General features: G+C 33.9%; 2 protein-coding genes across 5 annotated transcripts; both read left to right on the top strand.

The window, feature by feature from the left end:
* Positions 1 to 3,859: 3,859 nt before the first annotated feature.
* On the top strand, positions 3,860 to 7,807 carry LOC108980544 (teosinte glume architecture 1-like). 3 transcript variants are annotated; one of them, XM_035686559.1, is made up of 4 exons: positions 3,860 to 4,368; positions 5,343 to 5,629; positions 6,671 to 6,807; positions 6,941 to 7,807. In XM_035686559.1, the coding sequence occupies exons 2-4, from the start codon at positions 5,418 to 5,420 to the stop codon at positions 7,558 to 7,560; spliced, it is 969 nt and encodes a 322-aa protein (XP_035542452.1). In that variant the 5' UTR covers positions 3,860 to 4,368; positions 5,343 to 5,417; the 3' UTR covers positions 7,561 to 7,807. The 3 variants fall into 3 exon arrangements, with proteins under 3 accessions (XP_035542452.1, XP_035542454.1, XP_035542453.1); XM_035686561.1 differs by having other exon boundaries at positions 4,036 to 4,374; XM_035686560.1 differs by having other exon boundaries at positions 4,299 to 4,368; positions 5,348 to 5,629.
* A 10,318-nt stretch (positions 7,808 to 18,125) lies between these two features.
* Positions 18,126 to 26,016, top strand: LOC108980545 (agamous-like MADS-box protein MADS4). 2 transcript variants are annotated; one of them, XM_018951489.2, is made up of 8 exons: positions 18,126 to 18,395; positions 20,824 to 20,905; positions 23,090 to 23,157; positions 23,270 to 23,369; positions 24,766 to 24,807; positions 24,895 to 24,936; positions 25,260 to 25,414; positions 25,624 to 26,016. In XM_018951489.2, exons 1-8 carry the CDS (start codon positions 18,211 to 18,213, stop codon positions 25,706 to 25,708), a joined length of 759 nt encoding a protein of 252 aa, XP_018807034.1. In that variant the 5' UTR covers positions 18,126 to 18,210; the 3' UTR covers positions 25,709 to 26,016. The 2 variants fall into 2 exon arrangements, with proteins under 2 accessions (XP_018807034.1, XP_018807035.1); XM_018951490.2 differs by having other exon boundaries at positions 18,127 to 18,395; positions 25,278 to 25,414.
* Positions 26,017 to 27,439: the final 1,423 nt, after the last annotated feature.

The raw sequence follows: 27,439 nt of genomic DNA, 5'->3' as shown, positions 1-27,439 counted from the left end.
TCCATTTGACCAAGATGGGTCTTTTTACCCTAATAGTGATCCGAGAGATATACAAAAAGTTGAGAACATCAGTATTGATGTTAGACACAATATCTTTAGGCTTAAGCAATGTATTTAGGTCTCGGAGCCACTTCTTAATGTTACCAATAATGATAATGGCAGTAGTATTAAGATCGTCAAATTTTGCTCTATTACGAGCTAGCCATAATTCCCAAAAGAGAAGAGATGGTAATAAACGAGCAAGTAAATTGAATTGGTCATAATCCTTGAAAGAAGACCACCAATGAATAGTAGTATTTTTCCTACAGCTAGAGTCGAGAAGAAAATGACCAAAAACATAAGAGAAATAAAACCAAATTCTCTTCACCAAAGAGCAATCCAAAAAACTATGATTAGCATATTCAATAGAGTCATTAGAACAACAAGAGCATTTAGAAGCCATGTGAATCATGTATTGTTGAACTCTATTGTTGAGGGAAATTCCATTATGCCATAGTTTCCAGACAAAGACTGAAATTTTGGTGGGGAGGACTTGATTCCAAATAAAGCTCAAGTCATTGACGGGAGGAGAGTGGTCTCAAAAAAGGTTCCAAATAGACTTGAAAGAAAAATTACCATCATGAGAATATTTCTAAACTCTAATATCGTGACCTAGTTTAAGAGTGATAGAGAAGTGATTAACTTCATGAAGCAGAGTGGTATCACCCAAATTAGAAAGGATGGGCATTTTCCATTCAGTTGATGAGCAAACATCTTTTAATTGAAGTTGAGAATTGTTGAGATGGAAACTTTTCTGAGCTAAGGAACCATTCCTCGTCCAGTATCATACTAGAAATTTACAACACCCTCCCTAATTTTCCATTGACTTTCTTGGTGAATGAGTGGGGGGTAACGACATATAACTTTCCAAGAACTGGAATGATAAGATTTAGCCTTTGTAATGTCAAGCGAGGGAGCGTTTATCATGTATTTGGGTTGAAGAAAAGTAGTCCAAGGCGAAATAGAAGTAAGTAAACACCAAGCAAGCTTACAATGAAGGGCTTTGAGGACATCATGCGAGTTTCTAATACCCAAGTCTCCTTTAAGGATATGAGATTTTTTTTTTTTTTGGTATGACCCTAGGAGTCCCCCCAAAAAAATTTGGCAAAAGCTTTATGGATAGAGTTGAGGACTTTTTTGGGTGGATTGAGTACAGAAAGAATATGAATAGGGATGGAGGTAAGGACATATTTGATCAAAATAAGCTTGCCTCCCATAGATAATAAACGATCTTTTCACCCAGTCATTTTCTTTATTATTTTGTTTAAAATAAAGTCAAAACCGGATATGAGGAGTTTTTTTATAGGGGAGAGGAGCACCGAGATAAACAATGAGAAATTTATCCTCGTTAAAACTCGTGGCAGCTTTAATGATATTCTTCCTAGTATTTGGGGCATTTTTATGCAGCAAGAACGCACTTTTAGAGTGATTAATCTTTTGCTCAGAGATATTCTCATATTGACAAATGAAAGCCACAAGAGTTTGGAGGCTTTTATTTGGATCCATTTGTGAAAACTAAAGTGGTATACATCTCTAGCTTGTTTATAGTTTCATAGACAACCTTGTTTGTTGTTAATCAACGTTGTATCTAGGTGGACATGCACACACGATCTCGTTTGTTACAATATTCTGCCATTATGGAACTCAAATTTTAAAAAAATAAACAAAAGAAAACAAAGTGTGTTCGGTTCAAAAGCATAAAAAGCCTTTTATTTCTTCTTATGGAATCAATTGAAGAACTTATAAATGGATGATACTAGCCTACAAAAGAAGTGAAAAAACAAAAGGGAGAAAAAAAAAAAAGAAAAGGCTGTGGTGTTTTAGAAAGTGGTAGGATCATCTCGTGAAGTTAGGGGAAAAGAGCGATGTTGAGGTAGGAATCTTTATTATTTAACGTTAATATAGTATTTTAATGTGACGATGATAATGAAGCAAGACATTATTTAACAAGTATCATTGGAATATTCCTCCTAATAAAGGTGGTTCAATGAAGGTGTGGCGCTATTATGCCTAATAAAGCAACTTTCGGCACACTTCAGGAAATAGCGGATGGCTGTCATGAAAGCGTTCGAGTATTTTTTTTTATTTTAACCATTCCCTACCAACAACTAGTGGAAGTCTCTACTTTATTATATGTATTTTAGTGTTTGTTTTCAGGCTCCCCAGAATTTGGGTGGGACTCAGGAGAATCCAAAAAAGCCCGCCTCCTCCTTGATGAGTTCCTCTTTAAAGAAAGAAATAGGTGCCAGGTTTCTTTTTATGACCTACTGGGTTGCTAAAAGGCTTTGTTTTTGCTATGCTGGACCATTAACCAGGTTTCCATTTCTGTAGCATTTCCATGACAGTGTTGGGTTCTAAAGAAGATGAACAGGAGGAAAGTACAAAAAACAAAGGGGTTCTGGTAAATTAAACAATTTTGTATTAATTGTGGTTCCATTCCCATCCCATGATAACAGCCTATTCTATTGGGGAAGGATACAATAATTGAGGAGAGTCACAGGAGCTTGCTTTCAAATTGCCATTTGTCTTTGGTCGGTTTTTTTGGGCGCTTATATCTGAGCATTATCTTAATAAATTCGTGATGGGTTGTTTGATTTATCATGTTCGATCCATAGAGTAAAATCAAATGAAACATGGAGATGGAGCAGACTGTTAGCTCTTTCTCAATGCAACAATGGTCGTGACCCTATTCATTCACATAGAGAGATCATATTCAATTGGGAAATTGTTCTCATAAGTTATTATTCATCATCTCATATTTTATATTTTATAAAAAATATTTATATATCCTATAAAAAAAATTATAAATATAAAATGTGAAAATAAATAGTACATCAAGATAATATAGGAGTTTAGACGTAAGAAATACGTAGTAGCTACGAGGGCTCTATAATTTATTCTCAGTTTCTAAGTTAATTTGACTTTAAAAAGCACGTCTCTTCAGTTACGAGTCGACATACGACAAATTGTACTGCTACAAATAAATGAGACAATGTCCATGTAACAACATTTGCAGCAGATTGCCCCCCTACTGGTAAAAATGACGCTGATGATTAGATAATTAAGCTTTGCGTAGTACTACTGTCTCACCAAAGATTGTTGACCCATCTTTTTACGTTCTATTTGCTACTATTGTTTTTTTTTTTTTTTGGGATAAACTGTTTAGGGTATAGAGATAAATAAATTATATATCATTTATTCATAATACTTGTTAATTATTCTATTATTATTATTAAATATTTAATGATTTATCTGGGTTAACTCCCAAATTTAGACAGAAATACGAAGAAATATTTAGCCGATATGGGACTCGGATCATGGCTCTCACCGTCTCATGCAATGACCTTAGGGTTGCTTCTAGGTTAATATTGCTGGCCTTCATTTCTCATCTATAATTTCTCCAGTTGTTTTTTTAAAGAATACAGGTCCATTTGTATATTGATTTTGATGTCGGTTGACTTAGACCTTGACGTTCGTGCAATCCAAAATCCAATGGATAAGAACAGAGTACTGTCGCTACACGTTAGGAAGGCCCCCACAGGCTACAGCCATGATAATACAACCGAAACCCCCAGGAGGAAGAGAGAGGAAAATCTTTTTCATCAACCATGGAGATGTGAAGCACCAAAGAAACTCTTGGTTCCTTCCCCCCCCACCCCACTTTTCTTTTTGTACTTGGTTTTTTTTCTGACTTCAAAAAGTTGAAAGCTTACACCCTGTCGCTTCTGTTGCCACTCCTTTTTTTTTTTTTCTTTCTTTTTTGTTCCTTCTTTATTCCCTCTCTCTCTCATATTTTCTTTATTTATTGTTATTTTTTACATGTTTTTCTTCCCTCGCTACGAGGCTGCAAGCCTAAAAAGGAAGGGAGAGAGACTTGAAAAGCATTTCTACTCTTTCATGGTCGCTCTCTTTACCATTTCCGGTCTCTCTCTCTCTTTCCATCCCTCTACCTGTCGACTTTTTCTCAGTTGAATACATTATCTCCTGTCTTAGTTATCACTCCCCATAATCCCACATAAACAGTTCAGTCTCTTTCTTCCTCTGTCGCTGCTTCTAGCCACAAAGAGAGTTCATTCTCTCTATACACTTTTTAGTAGAACCGTGTGTCATAGAGTTAATGGCTGGGAAGTCCAAACCAGGCATCTTCTGGTTTATCTTTTGCCCCATGTCTATAACTATTTCCACACTCGTTTAGTTTACCAATTTTCTTGCTTAACTGTACTGTTCAACTGGCAATTTTTTTCCAAATTATCCCCAATTGGACAGCTTGGAAGTCACCAAAGACAAGATTTTTGCCTCTTCAGTGCTTGGTTCGTGGGTTTTCCCGAGGTACCGGTACTGAACTTTTGCTTATTCATCGGTCTTTTTGTTTTTTATGGTGGAGAGGCTACCTCATCTTTACAATTTTATGAACTGGGTTTCTAATTGTGGGGGTTCTTTACCCTATATGTTGCAATGAAAATCTTCCCTTTCTTTCTTCCCATGTCCTGGTTTGGAGGGATAACAGGTCTTATCATCTTTGTTAAGCTCATCAGTACAAAGTAGAAAATCTTAGGAACTAGGTGGACTTTGTATGTTGCAATATAAATCATTTTATCATTTTATGAGAAAAATCCATACTGGGAAAGTGAATGTAAACAGTGATAATCGTAGCGATTCAATTGAATATTTATCACTAGGAAAAAAAGGCTGGCAACTCGCTCCCTCTTACAGGATCTCTATTGAAAAGTAGTAAAGAAAAATTTTCATCTCGATGCCAAAGTTAAGCTTGTTTAAGGAGCTTGATTTGACCAAATTGGGAAAACAAACGAGAAATATTTTCACGGCTGCATGTACTTAGTATGAGATTGCTGACTGCTACGAAAAGGCCCTGTCTTTTGCAGCTTCCCTCAATTTATTCCTTGAAATAATCTGCTTCACATAATTCCCCCCCCCCCCCCCCCCCCCTCTCTCTCTCTCTCTCTCTCTCTTTCAACAACTAATTTACAACTATGTTGAAATTAAATCAATTCGCTCAACGTGTGTAATGGATGTTCTGTGCGATTTAGGAGAAAAAAGAGGGAAAAAAAAATCTTGATGCTGCTCCCGATTTATAGTTGAACTGTTGTCCAAACAAAAGAAGCAAAGGAATCCAAAATTATAATTTCCAGGTTTCAAAATTTTGATTTGGATTTTGGATAAATACTATTTTGAAAGATAATGTAAATAGCTTATGGGTTATAAACTATAGACATCCTTGGAAATTTAACTGAGTTGAAGTGAGAAGTTATTCCTCACATTGATTCTGTTGCTGGTTCTGGCAGTTCAGAAGTGTGAGACTAGAAATCTGTATAGAGGGCTGGTTGGCTGGCAAGCTGAAGGAACCTGGGCTTTGTGTGATGGAATCTTCGTCATCATCAGGATCAACAAAGAGGGCTCGAGCAGCTGGGAATGGAGGCCAGGTCCCTTTATGCTTGGTTGATGGGTGTAATTCTGACCTTAGTAAATGCAGGGATTACCACCGACGTCATAAAGTATGCGAAATCCACTCTAAGACCTCAAAAGTTACAATCAGGGGTCTGGAACAACGATTCTGCCAGCAGTGCAGCAGGTAAGAACTAGAATACTTACAGAGGCAGAATACTGCAGTTTTGTCTAGTATGTGTAAACTTGTAATTTTTTGGTTAATTTAATCTAACTTTAACACGGTATATTGTTGAATTTGTTGGGGTCATCATCTTTTCTCTATTATCGGCCTTTTAGTTTGTTTTTGGTACCTTCGCTCTTGACTATGGTGTCATGTTACCAGCTTAAAGTGTGCAAATGTACAAGATAATCGGATTGAGGCTGCACATACCTCAATCTTGGTTGTCTTGACTTTGTTTTGTAAGTCCCATTTGGCTGCTCAGCATTTGCTGCATTTAAATTATTTAATGGTAATTTTAGAGTCTCATTGTCTTTCAGTATTTGATGTGCTTCAAAATTAATAAACCATAGTTCCATGCATTACCTTTGCTTTACATTTTTCCTTTCCTTTTATTTATTTATTTTTTTAAAAATTGTTTGTCATTCAAAAGTTTTATCTACATATAAACATGCATCTCCTTCTTTGCCAAATATTTTTGAAACGTGCAAAAAAATAGTTTCCTGGATATATTCCGTTCTTAATATTCTCCTTTACTTTTGTTCGTTGATGTCTGTATGGGTGAGAATGTAACATGATGAAGACTAAAGAGCCAGAATATTTTTTAAAGGGAAAGGGAAAATGGGGGAAAAGCATTTTAGGTAGTAATTTGATAAACTGTGGCGACAAATACAGGGCTGTCAATGAACTGGATTTATAATAGAGATTCCTGGTGATAAGAATAATGTTAGATGGAGTATAACAAGGCATTCAAGTTTGCCTAAGGTTAAATTAGACATGAGATCTATATAGCATCTGAATCTGTCTCTAGTGGGAGTCCTCTTAACAACACATTTCTTATTAGCATTTGCAGAGACCCTTAGATGTTTTCATTCCTCCGAGGAACATATCTAATGGTTCATAATTTGCAGTGCCTGATGGGTATTTTTGGTTGGGTTCACTCAATACATACTTTGTCCTTTCTTTGTATGCTTGTTTTATTGCCATCCCTTTCAATGCATTATTTAGGTTCCATTCCCTTGGGGAGTTTGATGAGGGAAAGCGAAGCTGCAGGAAACGTCTAGATGGACACAACCGACGACGTAGGAAGCCTCAACCGGAATCTCTGTCCCTAAATTCGGGAAGGCTCCCCTCCAGCTACCAAGGTTGAGATTTTTGCTTCGCTGATGTGCTTGTGGAATTCTCTTCCACTCCCTTCAGCGACAGGATCTTATTTTTGTTGTTTTTAGCAAAAATAATTAAGGTACTGTATTGATGTTTGAAACTTCGTCGTCCCAGGCACCAGAATCTTAACTTTCAGTAGTCCACAACTATTTCCGCAAGGTCCTGTAGCGAGCTCTGCCTGGTTTGGGGCTGTCAAAGTGGAGAGTGATACTGCTATGCTTTACAACAACCATTCGCAATTGAACTTCTTTGATAGAAAAAACATTACTCCTGATTCTTTATTTCACAATTACAAAGAAGGAAAGCAGTTCCCATTTTCACAAGGCACTAGTTCCTCCCTCCTTCCTGGAGCTGCTGTTTGCCAACTGCCTCCGGATGCTAATTTTGCATCCAACAATGCTAGTAGCAGCCAGAAAGAGTTCTCAAATGAATTAAACCGAGTCATCAACTCTGACTGTGCTCTCTCTCTTCTGTCATCAACACGAGCTGAGACTCGGCAGGTTGGTTTGAGCCAAATGATGCTGCAGTTCAACCCGAGCCCTTCGGCTCAGTCGTCCTTGGTCCCCAGCCTGCAATATAATGGTTTAGGAATGGAGAGCAAGACAATGTCTTCTGCTTTGGTTAATGACTGTAGCAGTAATGCCAACCTCCATTGCGAGGGTATGTTTTCGATTGGGCCTGATGGTTCATCTGCAAGCGGGCCTCACCAAACGCATTCCTTCTTGTGGGAGTAGTTATATACATATATACGCCATGTCTACCTCTCTCCTTTGTAATCTCTTAAAAGCAGGGAGCTTTTATCAGATGAAACTAACTCGAGATTACGAATGTGTTACTGAATGTAAAATCTTTCTATCTACTATTGAAGAATTCACGTTCCTTGAGGAAAATGGAGGTCATGTCTTTATATAATGCTGTGTATATCTATCTATCTTCTTTGCTTGCAAAGAACAATAGCCACCTAAAAAGTTGGTTTGGATCTATGTTACTCTCTGATTGATTTCAAAGGAACCATCAAGTTCTTTTTTCAAAGTAAGAATATCAGTTTCAACCTTTCAAATAATGAGGCAGTTGTTACCCCAAATGAGAGAGAGAGAGAGAGAGAGTAACTCTTGGATGGGGATTACTTATCGATCAGATTATTATGATTATAAGGTTGGTTTTCATGTCCCACATTGATTATCAGAGATGACGTTGATAACCATGCACGTGAGCTCTTTGGTATTATCTGTGGAGAGCATGCATATAGCTGTGCAGGTTGTAGGATTTTCATTGATGGGATGGACAAAACTTGAACAAAGTTATGAATTTTAATCATTCTTTACAAGAGGGAGCAAAGAACCCCATAAATTCTGTTTGAAATCATATTAATTCCACCTCACGGGGCCAATACATGAGACAGATCATCATGATCAATAGCATTCCTGTTGGCCAAGAAACAATAAATTAATAGCTAGCTTTCCTTATGCATGGTTCATCAAATAAAAGAATATTATAAATAAAATTCTCAAATTGTTCCTGCCAATTATAGATGATTGATGTATTATGGTCGTTCAATCACCACTGGTCGGTCTCAAATTAAACTATGTTCTTGAAAAGTGCTTAATGATAATAATCTCTCGAAGATTTTCATTTAATTCAGCCATATATGCAGGCATACTATAGTATTAAGCATGCTACAAGATCCAAATAATTTCTTCTAACCATCCATTATTGATTTGGTACCTTGCAATGTTTTTTACCCATAAATGGTTTATTTCCATTCTAGATACAGATGAGATCAATAAACTCTTAATTAATAAAGTAGCTGTTTACTTACTGCTCTGCCCATGTGGTGGTTGGTTGAAAGCGATCTGAAGCCCCCCCTCCTTCTTTTTCCTTTTTAGCTGAAGTTATTTTCATTACCATAAAGTTCTATGAGCAGCTCCTTGGACTATTATCATTGCCAGCACTAGTGTCCTCAAAATCTCAAAGTCTTTACTCAAACACATTGTTTACAGGTTACTGTTTTAAAACGTGTAGGGACGGAACTATGTTGTAGATTGGGAGCTACTCTGCCCCAAAAAAATTAAAAATTAGTTTTATATATTGTATAATTACAATTTTAAATGTAAATATTCTTAAAATATTTAAGATTACCCCCTCAACGCTCAAACACAATGTATATCACTCAAATATACTTAAAGTCCATTAATATAATAGCCTTGATTTAACATCTATATATTTCTTTATTTACATTTGGTGTGCATTGTGCGGTTTCTTTAGTTTCATATGAATGATATCATATAAATTTTTCTTGTTTTTCTAAGCTTAATTACATAGTTACATGATTTTTTTTTTTTTCTCATCTGGGTCATTCTCGACTTCATTGAGTTTCTTGCCTATCACATGTATATAATCTTCCTTTACAATCTCCGAGATGTTTTTAACCACATATTAATCAGTTAACTAGCTAGAAGTTCTAAGAGAGTTTATCTAATAGTTAAAACAAATTTGGAAGATTCTTGCATATGGGAGATAGCAGATTTATCTAGTTAGATGATTGATGAGACATTTCTAGAGAGATAGAGAGAGTATGTGAAGAATTTATTAGTTATTCACATGCTTTTTTTTTTTGTTCACTTATTAATAGTAATACAATTATTTAATAAAAATCTAACGACTTTTTTATTATTAGATATTTTTTCAGATTTATTCTTGATCTATAAATTTTTCTTAAAACTTAGAAAAATATGAGTAAGCCGAAAACAATTGTATAATTTTATGACGTATGATTATTTTTTTATATAGTCACGTGCAAAAAGTACATATTACTTATATTGACACCTACCGCATACTTTGCCGATCGCCCCCCAGACACCAGATCCTAATTCCACCCTTGAATATATGTACGTGTGTGTATATTCAAACCTAGTTAGTGGATCAGGTCGGACGGATCAAAAGTCAAAACGGGTCAAAACAATTTTCCCAAACGACAGACCCCCACAAGGCTTGTCTATGATCGCACCGGCTTGCTCCTATAAGCCTCTGCTCCAAGGTCCAAGATTCATTGAAAATCCACCAAAAAAAAAAAATCGCAACAAATCCTTATCGAGTCGGATCATTAAATCAGGCCGTCACAAACACAATCATGCTCCACATATAGAGAGCCAACAAATTCCACTTCATTAATGAGTTAGATGCGTCAATAAACAAGTTTCCAAATAAAATTTTCTAAAGCACAAGCACTTGATCACATGCATGCTTTGATACCTTTTTTTCCTCCCCGCACATTAATCTATGTAATGGTTGTAAAATGGTGCAGCTTGTGAGAGAGTTTAGACTAATAGTTTAATTATAGATTATTATGGCTAAGATTGATGATTGATTTTCTTTCTTTTTAACATATATAATATATTTGCCTACTAATTACGTCAAGACTGCATTCAATCATTTAATATATTATATGGTATTGAACGAAAAAATATATTTTCAAGTTCTTGTCCAAACTAGATCAGTATTTCTCACATATAACATTGGCTCTATAACATAATAATAAATGCTGCATTCGAGTGAGCTCTCAAGTTAGGATAAAACTTAAGGATAACTGAATAAACCCTATTTCAAACAGATGCGAATTATATGCAACTCTTGGTTTTACCCAAGTGTCTTTGCCACAAACAATGATGGCCGGAGCTTTCAACAGGTGCAAGAAAAGAAAAGATAGGTGACCGGCCTGCAAAGAGATATGACCAGAGCAAAAGCAACGTGCGGTCATTACTGTTTCTCAAAGTGATAGGACATAGATCATAAACTTGGGAGGAGAGAAACCCCACTAGGTAGACGAGACTTCCTCAACACGTACGAGATCAATTACCAAATTTGGAATAAGGTCCACGTGTCATAATGATTGACATTGACAGTGTCTACCTTAAAATGGCAAGAAATCTGACAATGGATACGTAGTTATGATCGATGATCAGTCCCCACAACATTCAGCTTTAGCCTTTGGATATACAATCAACACTACTTCTTTGATCGTTCCAAGTCCAAACCGGCCTTTTTGCTCTACTTATAATAAACCCACTTCCAAATTATAAACTTGGTATTTGCAGTACTGTGATATGAACTATGAAGTAGTAGTACTCCCTAATCCACTAGTTCTTTGACTTTAGAATTAATTAATTTATGATTTAATCTTTTTTAAGTAGAATTTGGCAAGTTATATATATTTATTTAATTGTACATCATGTACAGAAGATGCTAGATTTTACGTACCCAGATCATGATCAGATGATGATGAAATTTTATGAAGATTAAATAGCCATTGAAGTTTGCGAGAAATGATATTAATGACAGTGAAGATCTGTAAACTTGAATTATCCCCAACATCTATATATATGACTGATCATCGGTAGTAGTACGTACTAGTGTGTGTTGCATTCCGTATTTTTCATCAAAGAAGAAAGCTTGCATGTGTGCAGACTTTCACATTAAAACCATACCTTATATAATTTCTCATTCTTTGATCTGCTAGCTGGAAGCTTTTCACTCCATTCATTAGAAGTGAGTTGATCAAAAGGATTGGAAATAGATTCAACAGTAGACTGTCTATATAGTTACCACTACTCGAGGGCGAGGGCGCTGAAGTACTGATGGATCTCGGCCCTGATCTGCAATATCTTGTACTGCGCCTAGCTTTTTGAGAGACCGACAGAAGATCAAATCTGTGGAGTGGAGACCACAATATTCTGATTGATGATGGGAGAGGTTGAAAATAAAAGCCAAGGGAAGTGGTGGTCAGCTGTCGCAATCAAATTTGCGGATTCATAATTTCGATCTTTCAATGTCTTTGGTTAGCTGTATATCTCGATCTGTGTATATATATGTGCAAGTGTGTGTGTGTGTGACCCCTCCTCCAGCTAGCTAGCTTTTGCATTTCTGCATCATTCTTTGTATTATGTTAACTCATGTAGTGCTGCTTGTCTTGCATATATACAATAATATTGTACTCATGCAAACCAATATATATATATATATATATATATATATATAGGTTTCGGATTTATGCATCCTCCATTAACAAAAGTTGCGTATACATGCAGCTCGTCCATTTGTTAATATTTAAAGATAGCCTTTACCTAAATTGTTATAATTCTAAGGGTTAAGCCAAATTAGTAGTTAATGGTATTAGAATTTTTGGATCACTCACTGCAACAAATATCAATTTTTCTCGGGAGTGACATTCATGGGAAAAAACGTCCTATCTTTAGTGGAAAAAATTTTTTTTCCACCAATTTGTTCTATAGTAAACTCGTGACATATAATTGGTGAAGAAATGGTCTTTTTCCACTAACACTACAAGTTCATGGGAAAATCATTATTTTTCCCACACCATCCATGGCGGTTAAAGCATTTTTTTTTCATGGCAAATAAGGTCTCTCATATACTATGATGTGGTGAAAAATACCACCATTCTCCATGAGAAGAGTCGTGCCAAAAAGTATTTACCCATGACACATATTCGTGAAAAAAGTTGCCTAATAGTTTGTCCTCATGCACAATATTCATGGAAATAGATTTTTTGCCACAATGAAATCTGGTGGAAATTAGTATTTCCCACCAAATCTTGTCAGTCAGAAAAAAGTTACTTACTACTACTACTTTTGGTCAGAAATGTACATTTCTCATGAACACAAGCCATGTGAAGTACTAATTCCTCATGAAGTTTCTTCGTCACAAAAAAGTTCAATCAACAAATACTACTTTTTTTCAGAAGTGGCACTTGTGGAAAAAAGTATATTTTTAGTGGGAAGAAATTTTTCTCTGCCAATTGTAGTCGGGAAAAAGTTACTTACCATTGCTAAGTTTGGTTAGAAATGTGCATTTCTCCAATCATTGGTAGTACTAATTTCTCATGAAGTTCCTTCGTCGCAAAAAGTAGAATTAACTTTATTTTTCATGCACATCATTCATGGAAAAAGAGTTATTTTCATGATAAATTTTTGTGGAAATAACTATTTACCACCAATCACCAAGAAATATTACAAAGAGAAAGCAATTTTTCCATGAAAATTAGTTGTGGGAAATACTATTGTGCAAATAACTTATTTGTGACCATATCAACTCTTCTTAAAAAGAGAAATTGCCACCAAAATCTGCCTGTAAGAAAATAAGAGAGATAGAGGGAAAATTTGGTAGATTTGGTCTAAGGCGAGAATGCGAACCACACGAAAATTTCCCACCGTACTATTCATCGAAATGGGTTTGCACATGTTACAAGCCGTGTAAACTATAATATGAGGGGCTTTTTTTTGCGACGAAATATGTTTGTGGCAAAAGACCCTTTTTTACAACGTCCATTTTAAGTGATTTGTCGGCATGTCGCTGCAACAGAGTGTTTCTTTTTCCACAAACCCACTTTGTAACGTCAACCAAGTATTTACCACCATGGTTAATTTGTCTTGGAAAAAAAATTTGTGAGAAAAAGCCTATTTTGTTGTAGTGAATGATTAGATTATATATTTAACAATTGATATCGAAATAGAGACTATGCCACAAGCATGAGTTATTGTAGGTGTATATATATATATATATTTAGTACTGTCAAATCATTGAATGCTGATAGATTAGTGGAGTTGTCAAAAGAGAATGGTTACTATTGAGTCAATGTCAGAAAAGCTAATCCTACCGAGGATGGATTTCGATAATTTTTTTTACTTAATGATTAAAGAAATATTTTTTAATGGTGTTGTGAATTTTTTTAAATGTTTAAAGATATGAAAAAAAAAAGAATAAAAAAAAAGACCAATTGGTCTTGTCGGGAGCCATTCTCGTGCTACACCCTCGGTGGGTATAGCATAACTCAATTCAAAAGTATGGTGAAATGTTATGATCACGATGATTAAAAACTTAACTAAATTAGTATCTAACAATAGTCTATCTTGATACTTTTAGATCAACAGTTAGGTTATGCCTTTAACATTCTTTTTAAATCTCAAGTTGGACCTGCTATATCTTTTAAGGTAGGTTGACAGAAAGAACGACAACTGATGTCTAAAAAATCCAGTCAATATTTTCAAGGACGTGATGAGAATAGAAAGAAAAATGTCACGCATTCATTGTTTAATGGTGCAAACCCAAATTGATATGGGGTATTTAGGTCAAGATTCTACATTAATTGCGTTGAAGTACTACCTTAAGAAGATGAATCTGTACATATATGGAAGGAAAAGCTTAATATCTTCTTTGGACTAGGGCAATATGAGTTATTTTCTATCAAATTATATATTTATGATCATTTTTGCGTTGTTAGTAAATATTTGGTTTCAAGTTTTAGAAGTGATTCTAATTTTAATTTTGGCCAAATTTTTTGTAGTATTCTTGTTTATTTATGTATTTACTTCTCATACAATAATTTAGTTTCTTCATAATTTCAAATTTTGCAACTATTTCAGTCTAGCTTGTGGCCTCCATAAAATAATTTCGAATTTCACTATTAATCAATAATTTTCAGAATTTTCTATATGTTTTTAGGAGAATCTCTTGTCTTCTCTATGTTAATCATTTGTTGAAACTAGCCATCAAAATTAATCAAAAATCTGTCCGGCGTCAGTTGTCTATTTGAAATGGTTTTTATAGATGTAATCAAAGAAATATTATAGGAATTAGTACTAGATCTGTCATGAGTTAATGAAAAACAAAATGGCAATGAAAATTGAAAAAGGCCAAGAAAAAAGAAAAAGATTCATCAAGCAGCCTGAATGCACCAGCTAAGGCGGCCTAAGGTTATACAGTATATATATATATATATATATATATATATATATCGTTTTCAAATGAAAAGGGAAACACAGTCAAGCTTGGAGGGACCTTCAGCTATCGCATTCAATATCGATCATGATTCATGAAGCCCATACGGCTAGTGCAGGAGCTCATGTTTGAAACTTAGCTTTCGGAGAGGTCAGAGGAACACATGCAGCATGATGATGTGTGGTGATCTGGATTCTGTGTCAATACAATGGTACGACGTATTATTGGTCCGGGTCCTTTTTTTATATAAATATAAAATATATATATATTTATAGATTAATTATGTATTTGCATTCAAGTATTATATATATCTATATATATCAAGACTATATTGATATAAATTGCATTTGCTGCATGGGAGCTTTTGCCTCATCTCCCACGCAAGTATCTTCCATGTACAGATCTTTGATAGCTCAGCTAGCTAACTAGCTGTTCGATCCACATGATGTAATTTTTTTTTTTTTTTTTCTGATCAATTTTTTTTTTCTTATCAGTTTTTGTATTTATATTTTACATTACTAACACCCCTTATATCTTTATTCTTTTCTTCAGCTGCAAGAGCTTGAAAGATGAAGAAAATTAAGGTCCCGTTCGAATACAAAAATAGTTTCATCTCATGATCTCATCTCATTTTATTTTATGATCATTACAACTTTTTTAAATTTTTACATAAAATATAATCAACAGTTCAACTTTTTCAAATTCTAAAACAATAATAATATTAAAAAATAATATTCTCATAATATTTTTTTAACTTTTAACTTTTATCTAAAATCATCTTATCTCATCTCACTATCCAAACGGAAAATAAGACATTATACTTTCATTTTCAAGCGCAAATTAATCTTTGAGTAATAAGATTTAATTTGTGTTTAGATTTTTCTATTAATTCACGCGTCAGTACTGTAGAGAACACATGATCTTTGAGTAATGACATGCATGATCACTTGTGCCATATATATATATTATATATATATATATATAGTACGTAGGAGCGCCTGACTTATATCGATATTTAAGAAAAATATAAACTTATTATTTTAAATTATCGTTCAATATTATCACGTAGCAAATGCGCGTTAGAAGTAGTACTGTACGTGTTGTCTTCATTGAGTTATTGCCACATTAATTAAGTCTGAAGCATCACTTTTGAAGAGTTCTGTCTATATATCTTAATTAATTTCAAGGCCACAAGGTCTCTCTAGCTTGCGGGTCAAAATTAAATTAATGCAGCGCAAGTACGTACTAATTAAACAAATCACTTTTTCTGGTTTTAGGTGCATCCCTAATAATTAATTCATATGCATATATGGAAGCTGATCTAATTTCTTTCTAGCTACAGAAATTAAATTAATATTGGAAATAATGTGTGAATTGAAGAGGTATATATATATATATATATATTCTTGTGCGGACGTTGATCAGCACATGGCCAAATTAATTAATTAATTAAAACCATATAAATATTAGCACAGCATTCCCTGCCCATCAAATAAAGTGAATCAAGATGATCATGATCATAATCATAATGTTATCAGATTAAAAATACATGCATGCCTAATCATCAGCCTAAGGGGATCAGAAACTACTTAATACATAGAGAATTAAGTAGTTTCTGATCCGTGTAAAGGAAAATGATGGTTTCTTATTTTTAAGCTCATGTATACATACCAATAATACATGAGGGCAGTGCTAGCTAGTACTGATCATGCATGTGAATTAAAGTTGGAGAAAATCTAGGTCTATATATAGAAGCTTATACAATGAATCTTAAAATGATGTGATTTTTTTTTTTTTTTATTGAAATGAAAATGACGTGACTTAATATAATATAACTAAAATAAAAGGCTGCTAATAATACAAAGTGATATCGTGCTGTGTTTTTTTTTTTTTTTTTTAACATCGAAATAAATGGGATGATGTTTTGCCATTGACTTTGGCTTAAATTTTTGTTGGAGAAATATACAACAACTAAGTAATGATTTGTACATTTTTGAAATGGTAATTTCGCGCACACTCCTTTTAAAAATATTAGTAAATCTAAGACACGCATAAAAAATCTAACTTTTTAATTGTGGGTCTACTATTTTAAAACAGAATATATGTAACTTGCACGTCTTAAAATTGTATTTAACATTATTCAAGATAAATATAACAGTACTTGTCTCTCATTTAACAAGTCCAGTCATGATATAATTTGGATTCAAATATTATCCTTTTGTAATATGCTTATTAAATTATCCTACATCAAATCTAATTAGCTTGGCGGATCGAACGATCAATGCAAACCAAATCTAATTTACCTTCAATTAGGATGTGGTGTAAACAGTTCAATAAAAATATGAAACACACTAAAATAAGAAAAACCTACACCAAATCAATCTCATAAAGGGTTGGCCAACTAGTTGGCCTCCACTATTACCACCTGTTGCCGGAGGTGATGGTAAATCACTTCGGCCGAGTTGGATCTCGGGTCGTACCAAATTTATCTAGATCTAACGGCCATGATGGCATGAGATATGTTCATATCAAAAAATGGTAGCATCGATCTTGACTTGATCCGACCATGTCGATGCGAGCAAAATTTTAGCCGCCTATGATGTCTAAAGGTATATTGTTATTTTAAAAATTGTGCATCTTCTATATGATAACATAAAAGATTCTACTCACCATTCGGTTTATTCCACGTGCCTACTTTTTTTTTTTTTCTTTAATAGGTATGTAATGTATGAATTATAAGTAGAAGAAGTCATAATAATATATATTTGTGATTGAAGTACATAAAATTTATTTTATACCCCATTCTAGTAGAAATGTACTAAGATAAAATCCGACAGAGTAATCGTATTAGAGCTAGTTTGTGCTTAATTTAAGTTGCATTCGGGTAGTAAAATGATTTTAGATATTTTCATGTGAATAGTAATGAAGAAATAGTAAAAAAATAATTAAAAAATATATATTAACTAATAATAAATAATAATAAAAAAATAAGTGAAAATTGATAATAAAATAATAAATAATAATAAAATATTTTCAAAAAACACGGAGCTTAAGCTCACACAACACACCCAAGAGGGTATTTCCGTAAAAGTGAAGTAACATACGAATGAAGAAGCTAAGGTCACATGATTGCCCGAACCCCAGAATGGTCAGGTGGCTTACTGGACGTTCTTCGCTTCATATCTCGACACGTAGCACTGCCCTTTTTAAGGTTTCTCCCATTTTTCCGTTTTCGTTCTAATCCCCTGCTTCCCACGTGCAACCTCCCCTCACCTCTCCACCGTCTGATCGTCAACCATTCCACATGATCAAGCACCTCCATAACCCTCTAGACTAAAAAGCTTACGTACAACTCGCTAATTTGTTTAGAGTGTCTTATCATTGTTAGTGTATTAAACAAAGCAAAGGTTGTTAGATTCTCAGCAAAAGCTCCATCGGTTCACCAACTATCTAAGGTTGAAATATATATATATATATATATATATATATATATATATATATATATATATATGGGGTATAAATAGAGCAAGACGCAGAACCAGTTGATTTCAGTGTATTTTTCTAGGGATAATTTTGCTAGTTTGTGGGGGAAAATGGGGAGAGGGAGAGTGGAGCTGAAGAGGATCGAGAACAAGATCAACAGGCAGGTGACCTTTGCTAAGCGGAGGAACGGACTTTTGAAGAAAGCCTACGAGCTTTCCGTCCTTTGCGATGCCGAGGTTGCTCTCATCATCTTCTCCAATAGAGGAAAGCTGTACGAGTTTTGCAGCAGTTCAAGGTATTCACCAAAACAACAAAACCACTTTGGCACCCTCCAAACCACAAAAGGCAAAGCAAAACCATCAAAACTGCTTCCTTCTATTTTTATTATTCTATTTTCTAAGTCATCTTTCTTTAATTTAGATCTTCAAGTTGATTTTTTGAAAGACCAAAAAAAAAAAGGTTATTTTTTTTGGGTGTTAAAAGAGTTTTTTGCCGTTTTAGTGAATGTCTCGGCGTTTTTAGCAGGTTGAGTGATTCGGTGTTCGTATTCCTGTTAGATCTGCAACTGGAAAACCATAAAAAGAAGATCACTGTTGGATTGACTCCATTTCGTGTTATCTTTGCTTTATCTTTGGGTTTTCAAAGTCTCTGCCTTCTATTTTTCTTTTGATCTTTCCGGCCTTGTTTCGCTCTCACTTGTAAAGCCTCAATTTTTGCTTTCGTGTTTTTCGTTTTGTTGAAGAAATCTGAGAAATATCCAATCTTAGTTTACTGTTTGGTATACACTGCTTTAAGTTTCTTTACAAGAAGTCGGAAGATGTGATTCAAGTTTCAAGTGTCTCAGAAAAAGACTCAAACTTCAAGTGTTTTTTTCCCTTAAGCGGCTTTACGTACGGCTTTTCATAAATTTTTTCCTTCCTTTTCCACTCATTTTTCTCCAAGAACCAAACAGAGAGCTAGAAGCTGAAATCTAGAATAGATCTTTTCTATTTCCGTTTTGCAAATTCTTCCCCAGTTCCATTAACTGGTTTTAGTTTCTTAACCACATCCAAGTTAATAAACCATTCGTACGTCTGCCCTTTATTTACAGAACCTCTCTCTCTCTCTCTCTCTCTCTCTCTCTCTCTCTCTCTCTCTGTGGATTTTCCATGTCATGGTGTTTTCATGATCAGGACTCAGGTCATGAGAGAATATGAAGACGTTTGTTACATCTGCATGATCTGAGTAATTTAGGGTTTGATCTTTCAAATCCCCTACCTAGTTTAGGGTTTCTCTCTCTCTCTCTGGCACAACCATTAATTTGTCCCCTTTCAGATCCCAATTCATGTCATGAGTGACAAATTAATGGAAAAAAAAAAAAAAAAAAGTAAAAAAAATCCTCATGAAATTTTAATTAGTTCACGAGATATTGGTCCGAGCGAGGCTTCTAATTAATTTACTAATTGTATACTTCGGTACGTTCTTCTTTTGCCTCTCCAAATTTGAATTTATCAAATTAACCAAGTTTTAATTAATTATTAGTTCTTGAACTAATTAAGCTTATAATAAACTTGGCAGCAAGCAAACATTGATCGAATTAAATTTTTGGAAATAACAACAAATTAATTAAAGCTCGTCAAAACAAGCTTGTAAGGTTAATTTTTAAACTAAAAAATAAGTCAGCTAGCCGTAATGGTTTTAAAAAATTAACATACAAGCGCCACCACAGTCCTTGTGTTTGCTTTTTTTATTTTGTTTAAGGTTAAAAATGAGGATCTACAATTTTTCAAGCTGTATTTCACTATTTTCTCATGTATCATTTACATTTTCTGTTATTTCTTTTGTTTTAGATTAATAATAAAAAAGAAATAGTCTCTTGGACATTTTGTCTATAGAGTGGAAGTCTAGGATGGGGTTTGAAATATCTAATTTAGGCAGAGTGTGGTCTCTTAGATGGTTTGTCTGTAGAAAATTCTAGAAGTTAAGACCATACCAGTCACAAAGAAATTTGTATACTAGTGGAGCCCCAACCGTGAGTAGTTAGCTTGTAATATGAGTTTTGCCCTATATTTATCAGTCACAGCTGTAACTTCACTTTCATGAATGAATGCAGTCTATTTCCCATAAAGAAAATAAAATAAAATTCACATACAAGCTGATCAAGAGTCAATATTAGAGTATATCCTGCTGCTGCTGGTCCTCACTACTGCCATGAGGAAAATACTGTTGTAAATTCATTGAACAGGCATCTACTACTACTAATTATTTTAACAAGAACTCAGCTTATCTTATGTTTAATTACCAATTTTGTTATGAGCATTAATTACCATGCTTCATTTGATCCACATTCCACCATTACACGATCTATTGTTGATCTTATAATATATATTCTCCGTACCTCTTGCATGACTTTTGAAGAATACCTGCAGCTTAATTCATTCATTATATTCTTATTATCATGCTCATGAATATTTAGACCATTGTATTTAGAGCTTTGCTACGTACTCATCATCTCACACACCACACTTTTTTTTATTTTTTTATTTTATTCCTACTAAACTAATTGAGTTCTAAGGGAAAAAAAAATAAAAATAAAAATAAAAAAAATCATGTGTGGTGTGAGGTGTATGGATGATGAGTAGAATTTTTCTTGTATTTAACTACATGAAAGTTTTGCCCTTTGATTTATGAAATCATGCACGTTCGTAATTAATTTCATGCTATTGAAAAAAAAACATATTCAGCATGCTCAAGACATTAGAGAAGTATCAGAAATGCAACTATGGAGCGCCAGATCTGACAAGCGTATCTGCAAGGGAGGCGTTGGTACAGTTTAATTTTTTTTTTTTAATTTTTTGCATAACCAGTATATTTATATATAGAGAAATGCTACAGTCACTAAAAAATTTAACAAAAGTAAACTCACAAACTGACATGGCTTTATATGATATGTTAGATCTACTTTACAATAGAAGTAGCTTTACAATCTAACGTACCACACATCAAGTCATATCAGTTTGTGGGTTTACTTTTATAGAATTTTTTTGTGACTAAAATATTTCTCTTAAATATATATATATATATATATATATATATATATATTCATGGTATTATTTAGCATTCCAATCTGAATAGATTGAGCTAGCTAATTTGACACATGATAATTTTGATGGAGGTTTTGGCTTAATTATACTAGTGTACTAACATTACATGAGGTAAAAACAAATTAAGTTGCAATAATTAAGTTGAAAGATTTTCTTAATGCTGGCAATTAAGCCGCTTATGATAAGTTAATCGATCGGTACAGTACTGCAACTTAACTGATATATATTTTGGGCCTCGCGCCAGCCATATTAACTTTTTATAGGTGCTAATATTTACTTGTTTTATAAACAAGGTACATGATATATATATATATATATATATATATATATATATATATATATACACACACACACACATATACATCAGGTGATCATGAAGTCAGCATGCAAAAGAAATCAGTAAAATTAACAACTCTTCATTTAACTAAAAATTATGTGGCTGCTGGACGGACAGAAGAGAAATGAGTTAGGCGGGGCATGCAATTGGACGATCAGTACTCTTACATCTTCAAAGATTCAAAATCAACAGGCCAGGAGTTTTCAGAGGGCATTAAGGTGGTTAATATATAAAGAAGTACTTAATTATCGGAGAAGGATTAAAGCAAACTGTACAAACAATATGATAGGATACAGCAAGCGGCATATACAAATAAACTAATTAATCATACATATAAAAATATATATATATATATATATATTCATTTTCCTAAACCTCTTGGCCCCTATTTAGTTTGGAGGTGAAAGTTTAATATTCAATTAACGTAATATAGATCAAGGATGGTGAATTAGATCTCATGCATAGTGTCTAAATAAACTCTCATGCATGGCTTACAATGATTTTAAGTGGCTTCAAAAGTTGTAATCTTGTTTAGTTATTTTGAAGTATGATCCCATGCATGATACGTGTTTTTAACATTTGGTAGCATATATTGTTAAAAGTTGTATAGTGTCTATATATGATGATCATAAGGGCTCGTTTGGAAAGTGAGATGAGATAAGAATTTTGTGAATAATAGTAAGATAGTTTGTGAATAGTAATAAAATAGTTTAAATTGAATATTTTTTGAGTTTTAGAAAATGAAAGAGAAAAAGTTGAATAAAAAATATTATAAAGTTAAAATATTGTTAGAATAAAGTTTCATAATATTATTTTTGTTTGAAGATTTGAAAAAATTCAATTGTTTTTTATTTTTTGTTTGAGAGTTTGGGAAAGTTGTAATGATTAGTTTGAAAATTTTGTATTTGAATTATGTTAATTTTGTATTTAAATTATGTTTGAGAATAAGATAGGATGAGATGAGATGGGATGAAATGAGAGTTTTGAAATAAGATATATTTCCAATTAAGCCCTAAATGTGAGCTAGCTTTGAGTCTTGTACACCTTATATAATGAATCTTAAGGATTATTTAAGGAGCTGGGTTATTGTAGTTCACCAAATTTACTAAAAGAGAATGGTGAATGAGAGATCCCACATGATTATCTTATGGGAGAAACTCTTGTACGTAGTTTATAATGATATCAAGAGACTGATCTAATATTGACCCGTACGTCCTTTTGAAGCTAGCATAAGTCCATGTATATATGAATTTTCATTTTCATTTGAGTCATTACATGATCCAAAACTGAACCGATTGAGAATTCTTAACAACTAAGAGCTAAATGAAAGCTCAAACCCATTTAAGGTACCTAGCTTACTTACTTACCCTAAATAGATCAAAGTAATTTGGAACTAAAGAGTTAGTTATTACATATATATATACTAATAAAAAATAAAAAAGATAGTTATTAAGTGTTGTACTCATGTGATGACTGTACGTGTATGATCATCGGTATCATGTGGCCGGTAGTATGAATTCTCCGTGCACTCTAATTAAACTCTACTATACTGTACGTACTTATAAATAGGAGTTGAGTAGTCAGCAGGAATACTTGAAGCTTAAAGCACGTTATGAATCCCTGCAGCGAACCCAAAGGTATTTCCTCTATCTTCGATTCAAATTAGTTTTTCAAAACTGGAAAAATGGAAATACACATACTGCCGGCCATGCACTTATGCTTTTGATCGATGGTTATCGTATATGTTAGGCATCTTCTGGGAGAAGATCTTGGCCCTTTAAGCAGCAAAGAGCTAGAATCACTAGAAAGGCAGCTGGACATGTCACTGAAGCAGATCAGATCAACACGGGTACTCAGTCTTACCACCTTATCTTATGATCATTATTAAGATATAAAATAAATAATAAATCTATTTCTTCATATTAGCTTAACCTTTTGAGACAAGTGGTGTTCTTACTTGGCATTAGAGTAGATATCCTGAGTTTGAGTTCGAACCCTGACTCTACACTTTACTTAGTTTAATTAAATATTTCACTTGTTGGGCCTACTTATTGAGAGGAAATCTGGCCCACAAGTGAGGAGGAATGTTAAGATATAAAATAAATAATAAAATCTACATCTTCCTATCAGCTTATGCTTTTGAGACAAGTGGTGTTTTCACAATCATATCATAGATTACTGATATAATTATCCTCTATACATGTACACTGATCATACAAGTTTTTTGTATATTTGTTAGCACGCAGCTCTATGATTAATGCCGGCATACTTTGAATATTATTAGAGCAAAATTCTATAAAAATAAACGACGTTCCTTAATTAATTGTCTACTAGAAATTGAGAAATTAAGTATGAGTAGATTTTTGCAATTGCAAAGTACTGTCAATTGCTCAAACATGCGATAGTAGATGATATATAAATCTTCGAGAATTTTAATAGTTTGATCGCAACAATTGCTCTGTTGGTTAAGAAGAACTCTATTTGTAAGTTTGTGTAGGCATAACCTGACGCATCGGACATGTTAAATTATGAAATTAAAACTAAAAATATTAAGCTTATATAAGCAGTATGGATACTTTCCAGATTGAGCAGTACATGATGATGGCAGCAGTCTGGATCTTAATTAAGATCCACACCAACTTGCTAGTTGAAGAACTCATTGGATAAAGTTATGATAAAAGAAAATTTGGGCTATATATTTTTCTATCGGTTTGGTTAAATCATGCTTAACTTGTGAAGATTTGATTTATTTCAACTAGGCCTGAAATATGAGCATTTAGAAAAACCTTATGATTGGATAAAGAGAGAAATACATGATCTAATTCTAGTTTTTTAAACTTCTATTGGGCCTTTTGGGTCTTTATTGATTCAAAAAAGAATCGATTAACGAATTCGCCTCTTTGAATCTATCCCAAGTCAAAGCAATGATATTGCCCAATTTTCTTATTAATAGTTGCCTCTTGGTATCCAACCAGATACCGTCTTCTCCATATAGCAAATGCCCTGCGTACTGTTTGAGGCTCTTGTGATCCATGTAGATCTCACATGTTGCACCATACAAATAGTACCTCTAAATCTTCAAAGTGAAAACTACGGCAGCTAGCTCCAAGTAATGGTTAGGGTAGTTTTGAGCTAAGACCTATAGAAAATCCATGTGGAGTGTGAGCAGCACATTCTTGAGATTAATATGTAAACAACTCAATTACGAATTATAAGTTAATTTGTTGTTCATGACATTTTGACAGACACAATCCATGCTGGATCAGCTCACTGATCTTCAACGTAAGGTATGAGAAGCTAGCTTCATAGCTTTCCTTACTCATGCTCAGTATCTTCACCCATTTATAATTTCATCTCAAATTTCATTTATGCAGGAACATATGCTTGATGAAGCAAATAAGACGCTGAGACAAAGGGTAGGCAAAATTTACAACCGTACCGCTTTAATCATAACTAGTGTTCATACTGACTTTGAAATATCTTTTTTAAAGGATATAATTAGTTATCAGCATACATATATATACCTGATATCATTTGCATTAGTTTGATCAAACCTAAATCATAACTTCTATATATGATGATCAAACCCTGATCCGAAATATGAATGGACTAATTATGGACTAAACAATCAAATTTAACGGTCAAATTAACTAATATTGCAACTGTTCAAATTGCATAAACATCAGAATAATCAATTATCCTTTTGAAATATTAGCATCATGAATACGAGTTCTTGCAGCTGATGATTGATTTGCAGCTGGTGGAAGGATACCACATAAATTCACTCCAACTGAATCCAAATGCCAACGATGTTGGGTACGACCGACAACCAGCTGAAGCTCAGGGTGATGGCTTAATCTTTCATTCCTTGTGTGAACCCACGTTACAAATTGGGTATGCATTCCTGATCTTTTAATAAGGAATTACATAATATATATATATATATACACACACGTACATTACTATATATTATGATATATAGACATGCCAATTTTATCGTGCGAGCAGTACCGATCTTCTCAAAATCTGAAAACTGATATAATTCACTTCATCTGCAAACTAATTAAACAAATGATATCTGATCGATATGGAAATGCATGCAGATATCAGCCTGATCATGATATAGCAGTCGCCACAGGCGCTGCTGGCCCAAGCTTGAATAACTACATGCCAGGATGGTTGCCATGATAATATATATATGAGAGCATGCAGCATGCATGGTATGCATTGATTCCTTCCACAAGAATCAGTATATATAGTCATCGTTTTAATATTGATGTCGTTTGATGAAAATTATGAGACATTTGTAATTGTACGAAATTATATAGTACTATGTTTTAGTTGTCTGCATGTGTACCTGTAGTACTGCTCAAGCACTGCGCTTCTTAATTTCTTTTCGTAGCTGCATACGTTGTTTGAGCTGAATAATTTCATTATATTGTATGTTTGCATGTCAAAATTTAGAACAGTTATATATATAACTTGAATTGATCTTATATAGTTTATCTCATCCTTCAACTACCAGTGTAATAAGATCAGCATCCATCGGATCACCCTAGTTAAGACGATCATCATGATGATCTATTGGCTATTGAGAAGGACTTCATATATATATATATATAATTATGCTACATACAACCCGCGTCCCTGCGGAACTGCGTGCAACCAGCTGCCACGTCAACACTTAATTAACGGAAATTAAAAAATAAAAATAAAACCGAGAGGAAGCATCGGACTAAACCCAACAACTGAAAGTTAGAGTGAAAGAAAGAATGAAGGATTGCGAGTAAGTGAAACATAGAAGGAAGAAGGAATGACTGAAAAATGCATTTATGCAGAGCCCATTGACTGAACCCAGCACCTCCCTGTCACCTAAACTCATTTTTGCAGAGCATTTCAAGTTATTGAAAAATGCCCAAATCCATTGCTGCAGAGCATTTCAATTGACTGAAAAACACCTAATTAAACCACCATCTGACTGCAAAGCATTTCGACTAAAGTGAGGTACCATCAGCGAGAAATTATTTTTCAAAGCATCTGACTGCAGAGCATTTCAGAGATGGTTGCCACCAATTTTTTTTTCTTGGGGGAGGTGGGGTTTAATCAAACTATATTAGTAATGGACTGTTAATTTTCAGTGTGGCAGGGATTTACAACCATCTTCCCCAATGGGGGATATCTGCTTCATGAGAGTAGGCTAAAGCACCCATCCAAAATGACCAAGAGAACCAAGAAGAGTGGCATTGTTGGGAAGTATGGCACTCGATATGGTGCTAGTCTGAGGAAGCAGATTAAGAAAATGGAAGTTAGTCAACACAGTAAATACTTCTGCAAGTTCTGCTGGAAGTTTGCAGTGAAGAGGAAGGTTGTAGGAATCTGGGGTTGCAAGGATTGTGGGAAGAGAAATGATACTTACAGTCGTGAGTGTGCAAGCGTTGTGCAGTCGCTTTGAAAAAAATGAATAAACATAGGACCCACATGAAAAAAAATTAATTTTTTAATAGTGGACCCCACCCTTTTTCAAAACGACTGCACGGCACTTTCCGCACTCCATGACTGTATATGAAAGCAGGTGGTGTATATACTTTTTTATCTTTCAAGATGACTTTTTTTTCTCTAAAACAACTGGCCACGTGCAACGCAGTGCCCCCCGCGGTTACCTAGCCGGTTGCTAATAGACTTTATATATATATAATATATTTTTTAATAAATAATTTTATATACAATCATGAAATACGTAAATGCTGCATAATTGTTTTGAAAATGAGTGAGATCTACTAATAAAAAATTAATTTTTTTCATATAGATCTCATATTTTTATCACTTTTATTAAAACGATTACGCGGTGATTGTACAATTCATAATTACAAATATTTTTTCTCTTTCTCAATCTTAATTTCGTGTACAGGACAAGCACTT

Source organism: Juglans regia, chromosome 16, assembly GCF_001411555.2.
Source record: "Juglans regia cultivar Chandler chromosome 16, Walnut 2.0, whole genome shotgun sequence".
Lineage (NCBI taxonomy): Eukaryota > Viridiplantae > Streptophyta > Magnoliopsida > Fagales > Juglandaceae > Juglans > Juglans regia.
The sequence above is the reverse complement of the archived record's forward strand: the minus strand, read 5'-3'. Positions and strand labels throughout refer to the sequence as shown.

Bases quoted from the DNA above. Each gene is read 5' to 3' on its own strand.
- LOC108980544 (XM_035686559.1), top strand. From the start codon at position 5,418: ATGGAATCTTCGTCATCATCAGGATCAACAAAGAGGGCTCGAGCAGCT. The intron at 5,630-6,670 runs GTAAGAACTAGA...TGCATTATTTAG, and splicing joins TTCTGCCAGCAGTGCAGCAG to GTTCCATTCCCTTGGGGAGT. The intron at 6,808-6,940 runs GTTGAGATTTTT...TCGTCGTCCCAG, and splicing joins GCTCCCCTCCAGCTACCAAG to GCACCAGAATCTTAACTTTC.
- LOC108980545 (XM_018951489.2), top strand. From the start codon at position 18,211: ATGGGGAGAGGGAGAGTGGAGCTGAAGAGGATCGAGAACAAGATCAAC. The intron at 23,370-24,765 runs GTACTCAGTCTT...ACATTTTGACAG, and splicing joins AGCAGATCAGATCAACACGG to ACACAATCCATGCTGGATCA. The intron at 24,808-24,894 runs GTATGAGAAGCT...TCATTTATGCAG, and splicing joins TCACTGATCTTCAACGTAAG to GAACATATGCTTGATGAAGC.